Source organism: Lissotriton helveticus, chromosome 1_1 (assembly GCF_964261635.1).
Source record: "Lissotriton helveticus chromosome 1_1, aLisHel1.1, whole genome shotgun sequence".
NCBI lineage: Eukaryota > Metazoa > Chordata > Amphibia > Caudata > Salamandridae > Lissotriton > Lissotriton helveticus.
In genome coordinates, this window is record NC_136057.1 from 476574747 (window position 1) to 476599466 (window position 24720).

At 42.6% G+C, this 24720-nt stretch overlaps 1 protein-coding gene across 10 annotated transcripts in view; it reads left to right on the top strand.

The window, feature by feature from the left end:
- CNOT2 (CCR4-NOT transcription complex subunit 2) overlaps positions 1 to 24720 on the top strand; it is a 427872-nt gene that overhangs the window by 103341 nt on the left and 299811 nt on the right. For all 10 annotated transcript variants that reach the window (XM_078673911.1, XM_078673914.1, XM_078673916.1 and 7 more), the window contains exon 3: positions 20771 to 20893. In XM_078673911.1, coding sequence (XP_078530037.1) covers positions 20771 to 20893 — 123 coding nt within the window. The remainder of the gene's footprint in view (positions 1 to 20770; positions 20894 to 24720) is intronic.

The window sequence follows — 24720 nt, forward strand, 5'->3', positions numbered from 1 at the left end:
TCTTAAAACCAATGTAAAAGCTGAAATACATTTATTCGCTAGGCATTTAATTTGTATTAACAGTAGGTTTGGGGAATGGGGGAGTAACCCATCACCACCATGCTCATTGTCGTCAACATGTTTCTGCCAAAGTTGCCCTGAGGGTCCGTGGCATTCATCTAGACGGAAACGACTTGGCCTCCTATCTTACCAAAGTTGGTCAGATATTACCACTATATAGGGTGATCTATGTCATCCTCTAACTCAACAGTACTCTTTGAACCCCAAGAAAGGGTCCTAAATACCCCCATGGAAAGGGAGTAGGAGAGACCCCTGTAGTCACACTTGCCTCAAGGTGCGTCTCTCACCGTCTGCCTAGACGTTTGTGCTCCTCTTTCCCGATGTTAATAATCCATACCACAAAGGTGGCTATTATTCAGAATGGCGTTGTATAATTGTTAGTCATTAGGTCGAGCCTAGCACAGTGCGCAGCGCTGCTCTACGTAAAACGACCTCTTGGAATCGCTCTGGACTTCCGGCCTGAAGCTTGTGGTTACGAGCAACACGAGCGCGCGCACCAATCGCCGGACGCTACAGCTGCATTCCTCGTTCGTGTTGCTCGTAACTGCATGGCTTATGCCGGAAGTCCAGAGGACGCTCAGCGCTTTCGCTCCATCACGCCGATGGCATTGCAGAGCCACCACTTCACACACTGCCTTCTGTGAACACCTCTTGTTTCTTATTTGGGTTGTGGGACAGCGCTCCACAACTACCGATTTTTTCAGATTGAAGAGCCTGCACTACAGACATATCATTGATTCTGCCCGTTGCATTTTGGGATTCTTCAGGAGCGCTATTTCGCAGCAGTGCAAGGTCCCATTTCTTTATTGTGCTGCTTAAAGAGTGAGACAACAGAATATTTTTTAAAGAAAAAGTTAGATTTCATCATTTTGCCCAAAACTAGATTGTTCCCTCTCTCTCACTACATATGTATATATCAGAAGCGGCAATTACATCATCTGTAAATACTGTGATTAACATGACTGAACTTGAATTAAACACTGCAGAACTTCAGCTTTTGTCCCTGGGACTTTCTTTCTGTCCAAAAAGTCATTTTAAGTATGTCCAATCGCGTATTGACATTTTTAAATTTATCAGAAAGTTAAAATTGGTTAAGTTATACAAACTAAAGAAAGCAAACTCTAAAGCTACATCTGTTATTGCAGAGAATACTCCAAGTTCATTATTCCAGGTAGCGGATGTCAGCACACTTCGTACAGCTAATGTTTTAGCTGATCTAAATGAGGATACTGTTCTCAATACACAAGATGATTTGTTAGGTATGGGTATTTCTACCTCTAGCGCTGTTCCAACTCCTTTTCGCCCACCATCCACATTTATGCCGATTATGGCAAGAGATGCCATAGACATTTTTGGGGATTGTGTTATTAGTGACCATAAACCCTCCATAAAAAATGCATTTCTATGAAGAGGAAGGGCCAATACAGAGAGCAACAAGATTCCCGCCTGATGGACAAATTGGGTAAAGAAAAGAATAATGTATTCAATAAAGCGGACAAAGGCGGAAATATTGTTCTCTGGCCCCGTGATTGTTATCTTGAGCAGCTTGATGATGAGTTGTGTTACAAGCAGGTAGGCTTCCCTATTCTACTTAAGGTTAAAGACCAAGTATTTAAAGAACTATCACAGTGGAAGAGAGAATGCCTAATAGATAAGAATGAGTACAATTTCCTAACGGATTACCCTATTACTCCAACCCTATACTTACTCCCTAAGGTGCATAAGCAAGTTACCCCAGTGCCTGGACGTCCCATCATCTCCGCTCAAGGTAGCCTGCTGGAGTCAATGTCCAAATATATTGATTTTTTTCTCCATGATTATGTTTCTAACCTGCCTTTCTTTATTAGAGACACAGGTCATTTTTTGGAAAAACTTAAAGAAGTGTTATGGAAGGATGGCTATCACTTATTAGTGATGGACATCTGTTCCCTTTACACTAGCATAAACCACCAGGATGGTTTGAATGCTATTAAACACTTTCTGTCTGACAGAAACATCTGTTTTAACGAACACAATAAAATGCTGCTCCGCATGACGGAATTATGTTTAACGAATAATTCCTTTATTTTTAATAAGGAACTGTATCATCAACTCCGAGGTGTCGCAATGGGGGCGTGTTTCTCTCCTAGCTATGCGTGCTTGCACGTTGGCTGGTGGGAGAAACACGTCCTCTTGCAGACGCATGCGGATGACGTCTCCAAACATGTCATCAGATGGTGGAGGTTTATTGATGACGTGTTTGTCATATGGAAGGGCTCCAAAGAGTCAGCATTTGAGTTTGTTAACAAATTGAACATCAACTCTCTTAATTTGGAGTTTACAGCGAAGGTTAGTAACAGTAGGGTGAAATTTTGGACGTGGAAATCTTTGTGGAGAATAATACCTTTTGTACTAAAATGCATCGTAAATCTACAGCTGGGAATTCTATTCTCCATGCCAGCAGTGCCCACCCCAAACACCTCATCAAGAGCATCCCTTTAGGGGAAATTTTTGCGAATTCAAAGAATTTGTATCAGGAAGGAGGACCTAGATATTTGTCTAAAAGAATCTAAGGAAAGATTTAAGGCCCGGGGGTATAATCAAAAGGATTTACAAGCAGCCCTGGATAAATTAAAGAAGGATACGTCCTTAGTTGATAATGTCATGCCGGGTGAGGCTTTGGAACAGACTAGTGTAAAACCCCCAGTTAGACTGATTACTACTTTTAGTAATCAGGAACAGGCAATTAGGAGAATTGTCAGTATACACTGGCCCATCCTGCACACTGATATTACATTATCCCCGAACTTTTAAACCAACCGACCTTTACATTCAGAAGAGCACCCTCAATGCGGGACGCTTTGGTTAAAACCAGTCCTGAAGTAACTATTCCGACAAACTGGTTGACTGATAAGAAGGGTTTTGTAAAGTGTACTTCATGTAGGGCATGTAAGTTTGGGGTAAATAAAAAATCTTTTTTGGACCCCTTCTCTAACATGCCAAACAAAATAAATGGCTATTACACATGCAAAACAGATCATGCGGTCTACATATTAGAATGTACTTGTCAACTTGTTTATGTCGGTAGCACAAAACTCCCTGTTTTTAATAGGATCCTCCAACACCTGCGGGCAATCGTCAATTCGGACCCAACTTACCCAGTTGCCCGCCATTTTAAATTAGTGCATCAGAACAAATTGGAGGATCTGAAATACTATGTTATTGACTCTGTCCCTAGGTCCATCCGGGGTGGCAATAGGGAGAAAAGATTACGCCAATTGGAGAGTCAATACATAGTCCGACTCAATACCAAAATACCAAATGGATTGAATACAGGGGAGGATCTGGTTCATTTCTTATAAAAAGTTGGTTGGTGTGATCTATTTTTTACACAAGTAGATGAAAACATTTTTACTAGTCTGTATCTATTGTGTTCTCTAATGCTGCTATGAATATTTAATTTGTTATATGAATTGATTGATACTGTGGGGTTAAAGTATTAATTGTATTTCTGTGTATATATATTAAGTTGGATTTTAGGTCTATTTTATTTATTTATTTATTTAGATAATGGATTTTAGATATACCATGCATAATTGTGGAAAAACTGTTTTATTGGTTTGACTAGTTCTCTAGTTTTACTGATGGATCTTTCAGGCAGGGGGTATAATCCGTTCTATATATTTGATGAATTAATAGATACCTGATAATAATTCAACTGTGATTAATTTATTTCACTTATTTTGCAATTTTTATTGAATTGGCTCCTTAACGCAATTCTTTATTCATTTTTTGACAAGTGATAAGATGCTTCTCTATCGATATTTAAATTACTGTAATACATTCACATCTGATTTTAAACTATTTTTTATGAAATTAGGCCATTTTTATAGCAGTGCTTCATCATTATTACACTGGGTGCACTTATCATGAGGGCTGCTCTATCCCATTGCTATTTTGTGGTTTAATTTGCATATTCTCTTTCTACAAATAGGATTCGGGCACTTGCCCGGGATTTTCTTATTAAATATGAGGTTTCAATAATGAAATGTTTTTAATTGTGAAACCATGTGAAACCATGATTTTTTACATATTTTTTACATATTTCCTGATATGTTAATTGTGATTTGAATATGCATGAGACACTTTACATGGTTTGCATTGTGTCTTTCTTTACTGTTCATGACTAGAGTGGGAGTGACTAGAGTGTGCCATATGTGATTTTAGGGCGTGGTTTTTCCTGACATGTCATGTGATCAAGGCTGGGGCAACCTGGCCGAAACGCGTCATGTTGTGACTTTATAGAATAAAGATTTGCACTTTATAAATCTTTCTTTGTGGTGGTCCGTTCCTGATGACGAAGCGACGTGGAGACTCTCGTTAGCTTGCAGCAGGACTATATATATAGTCCTGCTGCAAGCTAACGAGAGTCTCCACGTCGCTTCGTCATCAGGAACGGACCACCACAAAGAAAGATTTATAAAGTGCAAATCTTTATTCTATAAAGTCACAACATCAGCAAGACTATATATATATATATTATATATAGTCCTGCTGCAAGCTAACGAGAGTCTCCACGTCGCTTCGTCATCAGGAACGGACCACCACAAAGAAAGATTTATAAAGTGCAAATCTTTATTCTATAAAGTCACAACATGACGCGTTTCGGCCAGGTTGCTATATATATATATATATATCTCCATATCTCCATATCTCCAGACAAAAGATGCAGTCGTCGGGGGTCCCCAACCCTGCAGGGAGGTCATGGCTGATGTGGAAGACTGCGATTTCCGCAATGAACAATCCAACAAAGAAATGCGCCAAAACCCGGTTCCTGGACAAAAGGTGCTTTATTTCAATTGGCGCAGGCGATCACGTGACAGAGGCACCTGACGCGTTTCAGCAGTTGCTTTTTTCAAAGGTGTATCCTCTTAAGTGCAATGTCCCAGATGTACCTGATCACATGGCACACCATTAGCCGTACTTCAAGTCCCATAATACATCCTGTGGAGACAGAAAACAATTGGTGTGTGATCTCCATAATGTTATTACTTTTCCATAATGTTATTACTTTTCTGTCTCACAATATCAAAAACAGACGGTAAGTACGGCCCAATGTGGGGAAAAAGCTGGTGTACTTATCAATTTGCCCAAAACTAGATTGTTCCCTCTCTCTCACTACATGTGTGTGTGTGTGTGTGTGTGTGTGTGTGTGTGTGTGTATATATATATATATATATATATATATATATATATATATATATATATAAAGAACATAGTGTATCCACCCATGAATGATAGGATAACAGGTTTTCAGAAAGGCAAGTGTTTCCTACAGTGGTGGGAAGCACTTCGGAGCAACCTATGACCCTGCTCGCAGGCAGGTCGCTCCCCACGCTGCTGCACGGCTCTGCCTGCATTGTTTTTGCCTAATCTTGTATTTTCCCCTGTGCCTGTACTTGCTTTCTTGCCCAGACTTGTTTTCATTCCCCTGCCCCGCCCACCTGCAATCCCATTCGCCACCCCGCTCCCAGCTGCTCCTCCCTCCCACATCCCCTCATATGGAAGCCGCTACGCGGCCGCGCTCAGTGGGCGCGCAGCTGGCGCACCTAGGGCAAGCCCGTCTGTGCCCATCCATGCCTGGACCGCACCCAGCGACAGGACCCCTGGACACCACGAACGCCACGATGCCCGACACCGCTACGATGTCAGAACCCTCCACGCACTCAACACCGGGCGATCACACACCTGCTTCTTGGCCGTCCCGAAGCCTACCCACGGAGCTTTCACCTGCCAGAACTGCAGCTTCATAAGCATCCGCCTCACCATGCTGCCGACCAGGAAAGAACCCAACCCACCTCCTATGCATCCTTCTCAACACCCGCTCTGCCCGAAAACATGCCGTTGAACTCTGGGACCTACTCGACTCAACCTCCCCAGATGTCGCCTTCCTGGCGGAGACCTGGCTGAACCCCGCCTCGGCACCCGACATAGCCATAGCCATCCCGGAAGGCTACAAGATCACCCGCAAGGACCGCACCAACAGAGCGGGAGGAGGAATCGCCATCGTCCACAGGAACACTCTTGGAGTCTCGACCAACACCGACGACACCCTCAGCACCGCCGAACACCTGCACTTCCAGATCCACACCGACCCCAACACCACCCTCAGAGGAACCCTCATCTACAGACCGCCCAGACCCCGACCACAGTTCAGCGACTCCATCGCCGACTGTGTCAGCACACACGCCCTCGCCTCCATGGACTACATCCTCCTCGGGGACCTGAACTTCCACCTCGAGAACAATGACGACACCAACTCCACCACCCTGATCGACAACCTAGCCAACCTCGGACTCGGACAACTCATCACAACACCCACCCACTCCGCCGGTCACACGCTTGACCCCATCTTCTCCGCAAGCCCCCACATCTCCTTCAACCATACCACCGAACTCCACTGGACCGACCACCGCTGCATCCACTTCACCTTCAAGAAACCCACCACGCACCACCGCACCCAACAGATGCCTCACCGCTGCTGGAGCAAAGTCACTTAAGACCAGCTAACCACCACCCTCGCCCAGAGCCCACCCGCTGACCATACCGACCCGACACCACCGCCCGCAACCTCAGACAGTGGATCAACGACTGCGCCAACACCCTTGCCCCGATCAAGAAACCCTCCAACAATCATACCAACAAGAAAGCCAGCTGGTTCACTGAAGACCTCCGGGCCTCCAACAAACCTGCCGAAAACTGGAGAAGATCTGGCTCTGTGAACGAACACCGGACAGCCATGCCGCCCACAAGAATGCCACCCGCAGTCCCTTGCTCACTTTGCCACTGGATTCAAGCAAGCCAGGCTGAAGACGGCTGGAATACCAGAAACCGGTCCTCGGAAGCTTGTTTCCGGTCCAGGGAAGACATGGCTTGGCAGTTCGGGCTGGACTGTTCCCATGAGGTACAGGGTCAGACTGATTTGCATATAGCCATGTCTGAACTGGGGTGGCAGAGTGGGCTAAAGAACGGTGATGGATTAAACCCAGATCTTTTGACTGGGTGTGAGTGTTTGATTCAGATGCTCCGTCTATCACCACCCCCTTTTGTACCGCTTTTGGCTGCCATAAGTGTGGCAGGGTATGCTCAGACGTGAGTCCCTTGCTCACTTTGCCACTGGATTCAAGCAAGCCGGGCTGAAGACGGCTGGAATGCCAGAAACCGGTCCTCGGAAGCTTGTTTCCGGTCCAGGGAAGACATGGCTTGGCAGTTCGGGCTGGACTGTTCCCATGAGGTACAGGGTCAGACTGATTTGCATATAGCCATGTCTGAACTGGGGTGGCAGAGTGGGCTAAAGAACGGTGATGGATTAAACCCAGATCTTTTGACTGGGTGTGAGTGTTTGATTGATTCAGATGCTCCGTCCATCACCACCCCCTTTTGTACCCGCAGACACCATCACCTCATCAGATCCGCCCAAAGGGCCTCCTTCAAAGACCGCCTAGACAACAACGCGCACAACAGCAAAGAGCTCTTCAACATCGTGAAGGAACTCTCCAACACCAACGACGTCCCACCCTCGCAAGACCTGTGCGACTCGCTGGCCACCTTCTTCCACCACAAGATCACAGACATCCAGGAGACTTTAAACGCCACGACCGCCCCGACAACCACTGAGACCTCCGCCCCCACGACCACCATCCGCACCAACCGCCTGCTCTACTGGACCAACATCAACGACGATGACACCATCAAGATCATGAACAGCATCCACTCCGGATGTCCTTCAGATCCATGCCCACACCACATCTTCAACAAAGCCAGCACATCCATCGCACCCCATCTCCGGAAAGTCATCAACACCTCCTTCGAGACAGCAACCTTCCCTGAGAGCTGGAAGCACACCGAGATCAATGCCTTACTCAAGAAACCCAAGGCGGAGCCAAGGACCTCAAGAACTTCCGGCCCATCTCCCTGCTCCCGGAAAAGGTAATCGAGAAGACCGTCAACAAACAACTGACCCGCTACCTCGAGGAGAACAACTTCCTGGACCCTTCCCAGTCCGGGTTCCTCAGCAACCACAGCACCGAGACTGCCCTCATCGCCGCCACGGATGACATCAAGTCCCTGCTGGACAACGGAGAAACGGTGGCCCTCATCCTCCTGGACCTGTCAGCCGCCTTCGACACGGTCTGTCACCACACACTACGAACACGCCTCCACAACGCTGGGATCCAAGAGAAGGCCCTGGACTGGAACACCTCCTTCCTCTCCGGCAGAACACAGAGCGTCCGCCTTCCCCCCCTTCCGCTCCGAAGCCACCGAGATCATCTGCGGTGTACCCTGGGCTCATCCCTGAGCCCAACCCTGTTTAACATCTACATGGCACCGCTTGCCCACGTCGCCCGTTGGCATGACCTCAACATCCTCTCCTACGCCGATGACACCCAGCTGATACTCTCCCTCAACAAGGACCCCCACACCACCAAAACCAACCTTCACGAAGGAATGAAGGCCGTTGCTGAATGGATGAGGAACAGTCAACTGAAGCTGAACTCAGACAAGACGGAGGTCCTCATCCTCGGATCCAACCCTTCGGCCTGGGACGACTCCTGGTGGCCGACCGCACTGAGAACCGCTCCAACACCCACCGACCACGCACGCAACCTAGGGGTCATCCTTGACTCCACCCTCTCCATGACTAAACAGGTCAACGCCGTCTCCTCCTCCTGTTTCAACACCCTCCACATGCTCCGTAGGATCTACAAGTGGATCCCCACTGAAACGAGAAGAATAGTCACCCAGGTCCTTGTCAGCAGCAGGCTGGACTATGGAAACGCCCTCTACGCAGGAGCCTCGGCCAAACTCCTGAGACGGCTCCAACGCCTCTGCACGCCTGATCCTCGTCATCCCTCGCAACAGCCACATCACACCCCACCTGTGAGACCTGCACTCGCTCCCAGTCAACCATAGGATAACCTTCAAGCTCCTCACCCACGCACAGAAGGCACTCCACAACACCGGACCAACGTACCTCAACAGACGACTCAGCTTCTACATCCCCACCCGCCAGCTAGGCTCCGCCGACCTCGCCCTTGATACTGTCCTCCGCTTCCGAAGAGCGACCTTCGGTGGCAGATTGTTCTCTTACCTCGCCGCCAAGACCTCTAACACCCTCCCCATCCACCTACGGCAGACCCAAGACCTGCTGACCTTAAGAAAACTCCTTAAGACCTGGCTTTTCGAGCAGTAGCAGCATTCCCCACCCAGCGCCTTGAGGGTGAGTAGTGCGCTTTACAAATGATCTGATTGATTGATTTTAAATACCCCTCACGTACCAAAAGAACCCTTGGTGTCCTGCTTCATCATAGGGGTCTTCGTGTCCCTCTATGGAACGCGGCGTACTGCTAACCAACGAATACGCGGGAGCACTGATGTTATCTCTATGTGTGGTGCGTGAGGTTGATGAGTGGTAGGGTCAGAAGTGAATGGATAAGTGAGTGTTTTAAAAAGGTACCTGGCAAGTGAGGACTACAAAAAGTTTAATATGCCTCCGTGCTGGTACTGTTAAAAATGTGTGTGACGGAGGTTTTTATGTGTATTTAATGTACTTAACCTCCTGTGTGTGTCGACCTGTTTCGAAGCGTTAAGCTTCTTCTTCAGGACGGGTGCACAGATCCCTACCTTACTCACATGTGACAGATTTATGCTGTCTCAACATAGATAAAGTTATGTGTGGAAAATAGCCAAATGTGCTTAATATGGGAGAAATGGCCTGAAACAAGGTACTGCCTCTGTTGTAAATCTGAAAAAGAACACACGGGTGCAAATGGGCAATAAAAACATACATTCCCGGTGTGGAAATCATAACCTGTAAAGGTGAAAGTCACACAGTGTGATGGTCGACTTATCAGTATCCGTGTAGTGCCCTGTAAAAAAGACACATTCAAAACATACCAAACACTTAACATAAAACACACTCTCTATATAGACTCCTGCGTTTTGCTGTAGTCATCCCCTATATAGATCAGCATTGAATACAATCATGTGAAAGGGAGGAAAAGAGGATGCATACTTGCTATAATGAAATCAAGGGCATCATGAGACTGTGGGGACGTTGTGCTTAATAGCACTCTGCGAGGGTAAAAAAGGAAAGAGTACAGCTTTGAACATCAAGGCGATTCGATACTCGCTTTTCGTGGTGATGGTTCTGTGGTCCTTGCTTCGGCTATGCCGTACTTACATGAGTAGAGGTACTCCCTGCTACCAACGATCCTTTTGCGGATCCGTGGTGTAAATGGAGTCCGCGATAGTCGCTTTTTATCCTGTCATTAATTGAAAGGAATCCTTGTTTAACGAGGAGGACGTGCCAAACATCGTGTCCGAATCGGGACAGGGCTGTGCTGTGTACAATGCGGCTGCGTGAGCGAAAGGTTACTGCTTGTTTGATCATGCGCGTTGAGAGGCGTTCATGCGGTGACCGGGAAACGGCACCGCTAACACCCAGTGCTCAGCCGATGACTCTGCGTCTGCGCAGATGGCGTGGTCTGTATTATACAAGGGAAAGGAACACTGAGCTATCCTGCTTTTATATAAATGCTACGTATTCTAATAGATGCCAAGGACAAAATATGAGGCTGATTGGGGAGCCAGTAAAAAACACCTGTACAGTTGAGCCCCAGTAATTCACAAGATATTGACAGTACCAAGACTGGTACAGGGGTTCTAGGTGCAAACAGTGCTGGTTTTTACTAAAAAGGGGACAGAATAGAGGAAATTTCTCCCAAGAAACTGGCAAGTTCAAAACAATAGTGAGGTTCTAGAAAAAATTATATATATATATATATATATATATATATATATATATATATATATATATATATATATATATGTATATATGTATATATATGTATATATATATATATATGTATATGTGTATATATATATATATATATATATATATATATATATATATATATATATATAATCCCAAAAACGATCCCGAACCTCCAGCCAGTGGCGAACAGAGACCAGTGAATCCCAAGGTTTAGGCAAGATGTTTTATTTCAATGCACCAATCTTCAAAGCACACAGCGGACTGACGCGTTTCGGGCAGATGCCCTTGATCACAATGAAATGCAATTTTTGAAAGCCTGGTTCTTATGCGTTGTGAAATACACCATGTGATTAGTGGAAATAGACAACATACTACAGGGTCAGATGGAGTACTCCACATTAATATTGAAAAGAGATCATTTCTACTTCAAAATAACAATATCTCGATTCCACACTTTATCAAATTGATAAATGAATTTCAAAACAACAATTAATATCTGCATAAATGCAATATGTCTGTTGAATACGATTGACTCAGAGACTGTTGTATAAATTAATCAGAGAACATTGAATATAAGCAGCATAGATATAATGTGCAAACCAATGCATTCTGTAAACAATTGTGCAAAGTGCAAAAATGGAACGGCATGTGTTAAAAGTAATGTAATAAATACTTAAAAACCACATTGAAATATCAAAATTTCTAAAAACCGTTCTTTCCATTGTCAAAAATGTAGCAATGTAAACCATCATTGTATACAATGTCTCTATTTAAAGCCAAAGACTGTTATAGGTCACTAAGTCAATCTATATACACAATAATTGTTTGGGGACATCTGAAATAGATGTCAACCCCATAGTATTTTCGGGCCCATCCAAGCAAATAGAAGGACCACAGAATGTTAAGGATAAATCCACATAGTGGAACCGAAATTGATAATATTGTGGAAAACAATTCTAATAGATCCTGTAGATGTAAAGTGTGCCCCTACAGCTGGATTTAATAAACCAAATCTGTATTGCCATGTGAAAATTAAATAAATGTGTATATATCAATCCCAAAGTGTTCTTCAAAAAAATATATAAAAGGCATGAATCATTTCAATTAGTAATGTCAATTCATAGTATGACAACGGGTGCTGGAGGCATTAAACCAAGGAAAAACATCACCACAGTATATGACTCAAAATCATTAAATCATATCAGATTAATTCCCTTCCATATTTTTCATAGAGCCCTATAAAAAATGGTACAGATCCTCTGTTGTATTAAGCCCATTAGGGACCTTACTGTCCAGTTCTAATATAGTTTTCGATTCTAGTTGACGTAACATTTGTCCCTGTCACCACCTCTTCGCGATTTTGGCACTGAGGTGAGTACATAATACGAAAGACATTTAAGATTATTACTATGTACATTTTTAAAATGTCTCGCGACAGGGTAAGTACTGTCATTATTGACAATTGCTCGGAGATGCTGCAATATTCTGGCGTGCACCTGCAGCCTGGTACTCCCAACATATCTCAGGCCACAGGTGCACCCCAGAACATATACAGCATACTCCGTTTTGCAATTGTAATTTTCCCTAATGGGCACAGGAATGGTGCTGAAGGGGGTGCTGTAATGAGTCATATTAATGCCGAACTTGCAAGCTCTGCAGCTCGAACATTTGTAAAACCCCGGCCGGGGTTTGAACCAAGATGTACTTTTGGGGAGCTCAGGAAAAGAGTTGGATACTAGGGTCCGCATGGAAGGACCTCTGCGAAATGTGATGTTGGGATTATTAGGAAGTTGGGATGACAGCACTCCGTCTGTTTTTAGAATAGGCCAACTCTTAGTAAGGATAGCCCTGATCTTTCTTTCCTGGCAGCTAAATGCTGTAATGAACCTGATGTTACAATCAGCTGAATCTGTGTTACTGTTCATTGTGGGGGATTTTTTGAGAAACAGTGATTCTCTAGATTTTTGTTTTGTTTTGTTAATCGCCATATTGAGGATTTTGTCATTATATCCTCTGCCGTTAAATCTAGTCACTGCGTCAAAAGTACATTTTTCAAATTCCTCCTCATCACTACAGATGCGTTTTAGACGAAGTAATTCGCCATAGGGTATATTGTCTATGACGTGGCGTGGGTGGGAACTGCTTGCATGAAGCGTTGAGTTCCCAGCTGTTTCCTTTCTGTGGAGGGTGGTTGATAATTTGTTGTTGTTGGCCGAGACTCTAACATCTAAAAAATCTACAAAGTCTTTACTAATATTTGATGTAAACTTCAAATTTACAGAATTGATGTTAAGACTTGTGATAAATGATCTGACACTCTCTTCATCCCCTCTCCAAATTAAAAACACATCGTCTATAAAACGAACCCATAAAGTAACATGTTCCAAAAATGTTTGAAAATGCTCCCCCATGAGGACCCACCTCTCCCACCAGCCTACGTGCAAGCACGCGTAGCTGGGGGAAAAGCAGGCCCCCATGGCAACACCTCTCTTCTGTAGATAAACATCCTTACCAAAGACAAAGTAGTTGTGATGGAGACACCACGTAACAAATTCTAAAATCATCTTATTGTGGTTATAACAATGGAGAGGTCGTGTACCCAAAAAATATTCTAAAGCCCTTAGACCTGCTTGGTGTTCTATGCTTGTATAAAGAGCTTCTATGTCCAGAGTTATAAGAAGCATATTTGTTGACCATGGAATGTCCTTGATTTTTAATAAAAAATCACCAGTGTCTTTGATAAATGTAGGTAGCTTCGTCACCAGTTCTAGTAGGAAGTAGTCAATAAATTGCGCCAAGTGTTCTCCCATACTCCCAATAGCGGAGATTATTGGTCTGCCCGGAGTTGGTAGTACACCCTTGTGTACTTTGGGTATTAGATAAAACCTGGGCATGATGTGTTGCTCGACGTTAAGGAATTTAAATTCCTGTGTAGATATTAGTCCTTCTCTTTTGAACTTGTGTAACATCTTCTTGAGGGAATCTCTTGCATGCTCATACTGTTTTGTATTAGAGATTTGATAGCAGGTGGCATCCGATAATTGTCTATTTGCCTCAGTAATATATTGTGCTTGAGGCCAAATCACTATATTGCCCCCTTTATCAGAGCTACACACAATGTTCTTATGGTCATTCTTGAGTTTTGAGACAAGGGCCCAATATTGCATTTCTTTAAGACTTTTTATCCTTTTTCGATGTTTGACTTTGGTGGTAAAGCTTTTTCAGGTCAGAAGTCACTACCTCATGAAAGGAGTCAATGGAGTCCTTTGGCATCATCGGCATGAAGCTTGACACAGGTTTAAATGGACTCATGCCTGAACCAGATTGTGGGATGTCCGCTTCCACAAGTTCTTGTTGTGTGGTCAGGTCATGATCATTATGGCTGTTGTCATTGCCCAATTGTTGCAGAGTTAGTAAAGTTCTAGTATCCCTAGCTTGTAGGGCGCTGGTAGATGGTTCCGTAGTTGTTGTTACACTGTGCTCGAGACCATCTTTGATATTAAAGAATTTGCGCAGCTTTAGTTTGCGTATATACCTGAAAATGTCTATTCTGGTTGAAGCATAATTAAAGTCTGTCAACGGACAATGCGATAATCCTAGGCTGAGTAGTTGTTCTTCAGCTGCAGTTAGTCAGAGTTGAAAGATTGACAATTGTTTTGTCTTTTAATTCTTTTTGCGCCAGTATTGATTTTTCTTTTTGGATTTTTTGTTGTTGTTTCCACTTGTATTTGCGCCGTCGCTCTTTGCGTCTTCTGTTAATTCTGGCCCTTTTGATTGCTGTTGTTGACGACGATTCGAAGGGCGCAGAGTTTGAAGGCGTGCGCTCACTAAAAAATCAACTTCTTCGCCCAGGTCAAGCACCATTTGTGGGCCTTCAGTGCCCATATTAGTTGAACTGCTGTCATCCGAGTATATGCTGCTATTAACTGAATCTGTATCACTGGTACCAGGGGCAGCTTCTGCCAGAGTATTTTGCTGATTACCCACTAGACCAGTTGATTTGTTTGGGGGCGCAAGTTTTTGACTCATTTTTATTTGTTTTGCACTTTCAAATTTGCGAGCGAAAGTTTAAATCTTTCCTTGCTCGTAGTCATTTTTGTCGCGTGCAAATTTGTAGGCTTTACGCGCTTTAATCTTTTCTTCATGTTGCGTTAGTCCAAGTATTGCTTTCCTGGAGGACGCTATCATGTCGTTTGGTTCAAACTTTTGCAGCTCTGTATTAATTTCCTCCAGTTCCTTTAGCAATTCAGAACGATCAATTTCCGCGTATTCTATGAGTAACTTTACCAGATTAGCTGATGCATCCAAATTGTGTTGGCCCCATCTTTTTAGCATTTCTGGATGAGGTTTTTCGTAGCTTGGTGCCAGAAGAATTCGTAAACCTCGAGGGACACGCCCCTCCGCTATGTACATTGACAGGGATTTGTGTTCCCACCATTTGGTGCACTCGCTGCGCATACACTTTTCCATGCGCTTTAAAAGTTGTTTAATTTGAGCTTCATTTGTTAAAATAGTTGTCTGAGCTCCCGATGTCGTGGCTGTACCCCTGTTGGTCACTTTGGGTAGGTTACTGAAAAGCTCATTGGAAGCAGCCTCCCGCGCCCGTACTGTGTCTTCCGACATACTGCCGCTGTTGCTTTGAAGAAAAAGTGGCTTATGGTGCTGTGCGGTACGCACGTAATACAAGGGGATATATCGGTTTGTCTTTGATAATCACCCTATTATGCCATTAGTCCTCCCCACCGCCTGAATAACCGTTGCACACACCACTTACTTGCCGCTGCGTTTGTCAGCTGCTCACCGGTCCCAGATTAATTTCCGACGAGACTCCGAGCGTTGATCACAGCGCGGCAAACGTGGAGAGTGGGTGTGTCGTTGCAGGCAGGGTCCGTCGATCAAGTTTTGTTTTGCACAAAGACGAAAAAAAAGCTGGTTGATGTCGACGGACTAACTTGAAGAGAGTGGATTCACGACGGAAGCAACCACCTTCCGTGAAATGAATTATCCCAAAAACGATCCCGAACCTCCAGCCAGTGGCGAACAGAGACCAGTGAATCCCAAGGTTTAGGCAAGATGTTTTATTTCAATGCACCAATCTTCAAAGCACGCAGCGGACTGACGCGTTTCGGGCAGATGCCCTTGATCACAATGAAATGCAATTTTTGAAAGCCTGGTTCTTATGCGTTGTGAAATACACCATGTGATTAGTGGAAATAGACAACATACTACATATATATATATATATATATATATATATATATATATATATATATATATATATATAATTATTATTATTATTATTTTTTCTTCACTTAAGCACTTTATATAGAACAGCGCCGGAGTTTAAAAGTGAAATGTAATGTTAAAGTATACACTACAAAATGGCCGCCACGTTGGCGATTGAATACTTCTTTGATGTCAATGATTTGTGTAACGACCAATCACTTTAAAACGGTGCGTTTTTTCACTGACAAACTGACACTGACGAAGCTAGAGTAGCGAAACGCATCTGTCAGGGGTGACGGGGGGGGGGTTTGCATAATACATTTTTCTAAATCGGATTCCAGTGTGCTCGCCTGTTTCTAACGCTGACAAGTTGGATATATATATATATATATATATATATATATATATATATATATATATATATATATATATACATAAATGTTGTAGTGTCTGGTGGGGTAAACCCACAACGTTAGAACTGATGCCACTATCAGTTAAAGTTGTCATTCTGGTTAGGTGTCCTGAGAGATTGTCATAGACTATTTTAAGTGAATTGATTCCTGGGGGTATTATTGTTGTGCCTTGTAACGCTCATCCCCAGACTGAATACCCAACGGTTTTCTTTTTCCAGTAGACCAGTCTCTGATTGCAGTTGTTCAGTGATCAGTTGCTTTTCTGTTTGCCTATTAGAATTTTGACTGGTCTTGACGTCATGCCTACATATTCGAGCCCACAGGGGCACGTGATCATGTATATGACGTTACGGCTGTTACAGTTAGCGAATTTCCTCTGCTCCCATTTGCTTCCGTTTCTGAACTCCACCGATCGGCTTTTTTAGTAAGATGGCACGTGCTGCAGTTGACACACGGATGGTGGCCTTGGACAGGACATACAGATGGGTGGTCTGTAGGTGTAGTGTGACCTGTGCGGGGGTGTGTATGGACCAGCATGTCCTTTAGGTTCCTGCCCCTTTTGTGAGCGAACAGAGATTTTTCTAAATGGAAAAACACGTGAGGGTTCGCCAATGCTTGTTTAAAATCTTGGAAATCATATCTGAATGGGTGTTTATAAGTTGTCACACAAATAGATCTGGATCTTTTGGAACCCTTTCTTCTAGCAAAGCCTCTCTCTGGTTATTCCGTGCCCTCTTCATAGCTCTGTCAATGACGGGTGCCAGGTATTTGCGATGGACGAGTTTAGTTTTGAGGTCTGTGGCTTGTTTCCTGTAGTCCTTGAGATTGGTGCAGTTCCGCCTGAGGCGGAGGAACTGCCCATAGGGGAGATTATCTCGTAGGTGACGTGGATGAAAGCTGTCATGTATTAACAGGCAGTTTTCTGATGTTGGTTTGAAGTGTGTGGTTGAACACCAAATGCTCTCTGGATGAAATGCTTGTGAATTTTAAGTAGGGGTTCTGTTGGTTGATCCAAGCCATGAAATTCTCAATAGATTGGGTGTCCCCCTCCCAGATAACCAGCACATCGTCAATGTAACGCTTCCAGGTAATGATGTTACACCTGAGGGGGTTGTCTTGATTGAGAATCTTACTGTGCTCCAGATGGTGCATATAGAGACCAGCCATGGGAGCAATACGAAAAGATACTTGTTTCTGGTTGTGAGTATGAAAGAAAGAGGAAGCTTTGAAACTGTGGAAGGACTTTTGTGGTACTGAAGTTTTCTCATTTCCACTGCTTAGGGGAATAGTAGTTTGTTTTATCCATTGGAAATGACTGTTGTGAAACATAAACAAAAGGAAGAAAGCATTTTCTCGCCTCCGGTCCGGACATAGAATTTGTGCTTTGACTAGACTTGCAAAGAATTCTATTTAAAATGTGATTTATTGTGATCTCCAATGCTGCAAATGTGGGATTAAAGGTTTCCTTTGAAGGTTTGTGACATGGATTTTAGGAGTGATCAATATATGATTAACTTTTTTCATTGTTGTAGTTTCAATATCAGTGGCTTCATTTAATCTACAGACTCTAAATAGTGGCTAATGTAAATTTACAAATTTAAGACTGTATGTTTTTTTATGCTTCTTAGGCTTGAAAAGGTTTTTCACAAAGCACCAATAAATATATCTATCTCTAAGTCTGTTGCTCTTCATGTAACCTTAGGTTCTAAAGTGTAAGATTCAACTTTTCTATTTGAATACCTACAGAGTTAAGTGAACCATCATGTTGTATAGTGTGATTAAAAGTTGTGATCATTGTGTCTGGGCATCTTTGTATTATTCCTCCGGTTTTTCTGTTTTGCCTGAAAGTATTTAACTTATTTATCGCATCTTGTTCTTGGTTGGTGAATGTGATGTTACTCTTACTGGGCTCACTTAAGGAGGTTAGTATTAATGTACCTCACCTCTTTTGATAAGTGGAATGCATTGTGCATGGCATCACAAACCTACCACAGAAGTGATAACAATCTGTTGCAAAACTCCTGAAGCATCGACCAACTTGATCATATGAAATACCGCATGTAATCCAAGTCTGCACTATCTACTCAGTCAAGTTGTGTTCAAAATTATCTTGCTGGTACTCTAGGGAATGTGTGATCATGGTACATGCTATGGTAAGACCTTCTTAGATGTTATAAACATTTTGACATCTTTGAGGTCACTTGAGCTTAATATGCTCGTTTACTGTTGTCTCGGAAATTTGCAATCTAGAAATTACTTTGTGAGGTCTTATTTTGAAATTTTGTACTGTAGTAAAAAGGTGGAGAAAATGGTTATGGGCTTACCTTATTCAGTCCAGTGCACTCTCAAAAACTTCATAACCAGCAGCAGCCACATTACTCAAGGCCCGCCCTAAAACTGGTTATTTGACTCCAAATTCTACTGTTGTGGGGAATAAGTTTGTAGGGTACCCACATTCCCATATTTGGGAGTTCTTTTCGACGAAAGTGGTAACTGGGGTCCTGAAAAAATAGTTGCATTACGGCTTTCGCTAGAACCGCATCTGCACTTATGGGTTTCTCCAAAAAGCTAGGGGCTAGGCCGATAGAAGCCCTCATTAAGGTTTATAAAGCCAAATGCCTAGCAGTAGCCACATATGGCTCCCAGATATGGGGTTACTCGCCCCAAGTCAAAATCCAGACTATTGAGAATAAATTCCTTAGATCAGTCTTGACTGTCCCTCAGTCCTGCCCAACATTCTCCATTCATACTGAGCTGGGGCTAGGATATGTAACTAATCAAATTAAAATAGCCCCGCTAATATGCTGGTTGAAAACCTGGCTGAACCAAGAAATTACTTTGAATCACATCATACTGCTAGACCGCCTGAAGCTGGATAAGTCTAACAAAATTCCTTGGTTGGCCTACATAAAATCGGGTTTTCATAATCTAGGACGTCCTGAACTTTTCTTGTCCCCAGACTCCATAATGAGGAAGGACATCGGACTGACCAAAAACGCCATGATGAATTTACTTTCTTTAGAGCGGGAGGAGGTAAAGCTGATGAAACCAACAGTTAGAACTAATTATGCCCTAATTAGCTCCCCAGGCCCTGAACCGTACCTCACCATAGTGAATCCCCCTTTCATCGGCACCTTCTAACAAGATTTCGTTTTAATTTGATTCATTTTTCTCTTGGTTGTTTTAAAAATTGGTGCCCCCCAGAACGGGCTGAGCCTTGCCAATGTGATGATTTCTCGATCCAGGACACATTACACTTTATTATGTTCTGTGAACACTATCGAGAAATCCGTAAGAAATGCTTGTTCCCTATTCTGAGGGAGGTGGGTTTTATACAGGTTAGGCCAGCCCTCCTGTACTTACAACAATTAAATTCCCCACGAACAATATTCTATGTTGCTAGTTTTCTAGTTGCTGCTACTCGGATAAGGAACAAGATTGTCAAGGCTACACCTATCTCTGTCGATATTTTATGAACTAGATTGTTCGTTGTTTTTTACTCCATGATTTTATTGAACAAAAGCTCTTGTAACTTTTTACTTCATTTTTAAGACATATTTATTTTGTATAATATTTATATTGACATAATGAACTCCTCCTCTGTCTATGATGTTTCTGTGTATAATTAATTGTTTGTATTGTACTATGTCTTTTTATGATATTAATTTATCGAATTAAAGTATTTGACTGACTGACTCCAAATCAATGATTTTCTATTCTAGACTTGAATTCAGTGAAAAATATCCTGTAAAATATTTCTTGAGAAAAAAATGGCTATTTCTCCCATGTGCCGATCGGTGAAATAAAACCAGTAAAACTTTAGTGATAAATATACTTTTCTCAAGTCAGTCATTCAATTGTGTACATTTTGTCATTGGCTTAATTTTGCCTTCTACCATTCGGTCTTTGATGGCAGCACAAACCACTGCGTTTTTTGTCACCTCTGTTGTGCGTCTCTTGTCGCCTCCGATGTGCTCTATTGGCTTCATATTCAGCACAACGCACCACAGTCACAGGCCGTGGTTAATAATTCTGTCTTGTGAGGAAAACACATGAATGCAGCAAAAATATAGTACTGACCGCACTTGTAGAAAAGCAAAAAAGCCCCAAATGAGTTCTCAGTGGGAAATTAGTTGTTTTTGTCACTTTGCTTAGTTTGATTTTTTAAGAATTGTGTGTATGTGTACTTTTGTTTCAAAACTAATTTTTGAATTCATAATTCACTGTAAACCTAATCTTTTGTTTTGTCTTCAAGGTGACAAACAGCATGTTTGGTGCTACGAGAAAGAAGATATTAGAAGGGGTCGATAGTGACTACCACGATGAAAATATGTACTACAACCCGTCGTCGATGTTCCCGCATCGACCGGAAAAAGACGTAAGCTAACCAATTGCTGATGATGCATCAGTTCTGCCAATCAAGACTGATGACCTGTATTGTATGTGAGGAGTGCCTTGCTTAGGTTATTGTGGCCTTTGTAGAGCTCTGTCCCCAGCAGTTTGACTGCCTTCAAGCAAGGTATTGTTTGCTACATGTTTTTCTTGCACTTTGTTTTTGGGAGTGACCCACTGACCTATAATCACAACAGATATTTCTTCTTGGATTGACTATCCTGGTAAATTGGGTCAACGTGCTTGAATACACAAAGACAACACTAACAGCAGTTACTGCATTTTAAGGCACTTTATACAGAACTGTGGCCATAATCATTTTGCAGTTTATTTTTGATTACGTGGATTGTCACAGCTCTATTTTTGTTTGCTAATAATGGAAAATGTTGTTACCTTTCCGTTCTTTGATTAATTCGTAAAGGGAGTTTGTTCTCTCATGCACTTCATCAGTATAAATTGCTTGTCGTCTCCCTTTCTTGACTAAGGTTATATTTATCTCTTCTTTTGGCTGTATCATTGTGTTTGTATATCCCCCACTCTGTAGATTCCTTGGTGGATACAGTTTTTCATCCCTTCTCAGTGGCCTCAACCGTATCTGTTGTTTGTGTACACTCTTCTTGGATTACTTAGTGTTAGACCTGTCATCCTTCAGGTGGTCTTTCCCCAAACGTATTGCCTTCTTAGCTCCTCTTTTTGCTGTATCTTTTTGTTGGCCTTAGGACTCTGAGCAATTTACCACTGCTGGCCAGTGCTAAAGTGCATGTGCTTCTCCCCTAAACATGGTAACATTGGTGTATACACAATTGCCATATTTCATTTACTTGTAAGTCCCTTGTAAAATAGTATACCATAGACCCATTGTCTGTACATCAAGTGCTACTTCTGGGCCTATAGCTCTGATTGTGCCACCCACAAAAGCCGCCTTTCAAACCTATTTCTGGCCTGCCACTGCAGGGCCTGTGTGTGCAGTTTACTTCCACTTTGACTTGGCATTTAAAACCCTTTCTGAAGCCTTTTAACAGGCATTAGTCACCCCTAAGGTAGGCCCCAAGTAGCCCATGCGGCAGGGTGATGTGTAAGTAAAAGGTAGGAGATGCGCTCTTAAGTTTTGCACGTCCTGGTATTGGCAAACACCCAGATTCATTTTTCAGTTTATTTTATTATGATGCCAAACTCCTACTTAAGTCTACATACCATAAAACAATGGTACATAATAATATACTGAAATCAACAATTGAAAGGTATAAAACCTCCACTCTGTTACATGCATCATTTAGGAACTTCATTTACTGTCCTTAATAAAGTGACATGAATAGAACCACAAGAAATCTATTATATGGCTGCAGTTCCATAAGTGTAAACTTTGTAAATACCATCATGCCGAGCGTAACAAAAATGTGTAAATATCACATAGCAATTTACAAGACCCAAAAAGCACCTAATACACTAGCCCAACCAACTTAAGCAAATTACTTTTTCCCAACCTCAAAAAGGAGGTAATGAGCACCATAAGAAATAAGGAAAGCAGTAATGAGATATTAAGGACTTGATTAATAATTTCATTTTTCAGTCCTTTATAAAGTGCAACATGCCTAGTGCAATATGGGAAGTATAATAATATTGCATGTCTAAAAAAAAAAGACCAGATAGTGCACTTTTTCAGCACAATCTGTCAGAACATTCTAAATCAACATTACAAATCACGGATAATACACCAAGGCCCTAATAGATTTTATAAAAGGATCTTGAAATCTTTTTAAATTCCCAACAGTCATACACCATGGCCCTAATAGATGTTCAAAAGGGATTTTAAAAATTGCTATATCTTGTTAGATATCATTTAATTCATGAGAAACAATATAAATTTACGGGCCTCCTTAGCGGAATGTATGTTCTATTTAATAAACAAAGGCCTAAAAATATGTTGACGAGCATTCTGTAACGCAGGGCACACAAATAATATGTGGTTAAGATCTTGAATATGTAGTTGGCACAACATCCGTCTTCTATCCTTTTTCTGGATTTTATCCCAGATGCTGGTAAATCACAAGTAAAGGGAGCAGATCCAGTCTCAGCAATAGGATCAGCCTTCTGATCCCATGGGGCAGATTCCTTATTAAATAGAGAGGACGTTGGATCTCTAGATTGCTCTCCTGAACCACCAGATTATGCAGGTCTGACTAGCTTAAGGCAATATATCTGGCCAAACTTATTTCTAACACAGAGCCCTTTATTATGCTCTTCAAAGCAGACTTGTGCATAAAAGAATCTATATTCAGGTCAAGCTCAAAAGTTTCTTTAGCCCTCTCAAAAGACCTAAAAAATGTGCTCTGTTCTTTCTGAAGGGAAAACAATTTCAAACTTCAAGGCTGCCTGCAATGATCCTTCTTCTCCACATAGGAGTGAGCTTTCCAACTGCAAAACAGCAGCGGAGGAAACGGATTAGGAGGATAATAAGCCAAACTCCAGGTGCAGGGCATGAGGGGCAGCAAGTGTATTCAAATTACACATCTGATGAAAAATTCGACCTTTAATCCCCTCAAAAGAGTGCCAGTAACTCATATCTGACACTTCGCACGCATAGCAAAAAGGGGGTAAGGAGGATTTTGGCATCAGTTATCTGTGTGTAGCTCCATTATAAGACGCAAAAGGTGGTGTGGAACTCCCAAAGGCAGAAGCTTCCTCCACAGCGTTTAGCGATCAACTCTATTAAACACCATGGAGAATTTTAATACATGCTGTATACTGGTATACCTCGAGAAAAGGTGTATTTCATTAGTGTTTGAAGGACCACAATATTATCCAGTGTACTATGGTTCCTTCTTTAAAAAAAAAACAGCTTCTTCCGGGGGGAATAAAATTCTGATCTTGATTTCCCACCTGCTGTAAATGACATAGTACACTCTTGGCAAATAGTTTTCCAAAAGCATCCAGCAATGCTATTTGTCTGACACCTGCCAGGGAGGATTTAGGGCCCTTCTTATACAGTGGTAGAATGACGATTTCCTTCCATGATTGGTGGATTTTCCCAGAACGAGAGCAGTAATTAAATAACGGAGCCGGGAAGGATTCCCAAGCTACAGCCTCCTTTTTTAATGACCGCAATGGGAACCTAGTCCAGCCCCAAAGCGCCAAAAGATCTAACATTCTTTATGGATGCACCATACACAGAGAAGGACACCTCATCTACACGGAGAGTCACAGGGATATCAAACTCTGTGTTACTTGCGTACAACTGGGAAAATATATACCATCGAAGTATTTTCGGGGTTTGAGAAATGTCTGGGCATTCATCCAGAGTCACAATATTTGGCAATCAAACGCCAGTATTTCCTAGAATCTTTAGCACGTGCACCCTCTCTTAGATTGAATCCATTTTAAATCATGTTCCCACCTTCTTTCATGGAGTTTGCGGCAGTCAATTTCATGCTCCTGACCCATGGAATGCAGTTTCTTATTAGTAAATGTATCACTCATGTTAGACGGAAAAAACAGTGTGTTTTAACACAGACTCCAAACATTTGAAAGGAGATTACTACAAAATCAAGTAGACTCTTAGTGGAGGAAGCGTGAAAGGTATATGAATAAGCTTCACCCACAGTAGATCTACCATTTAATATAATGAGGTCAAATTTTCTAAGAGTTTCAAGTAGTACAAACCCACGCTCATCCTTTCAAATTTTTTCAGGGAATGAAATCTCTGGAATGGACCATATTTTTTTGGTCAGCTTTGGCAAAGGTTGCAGAGGGGGAATTATGCTGTGAGACTAAGGTACCCCCTATTTCTTTAAGGTCCAAGAGGAGGGGACAAAT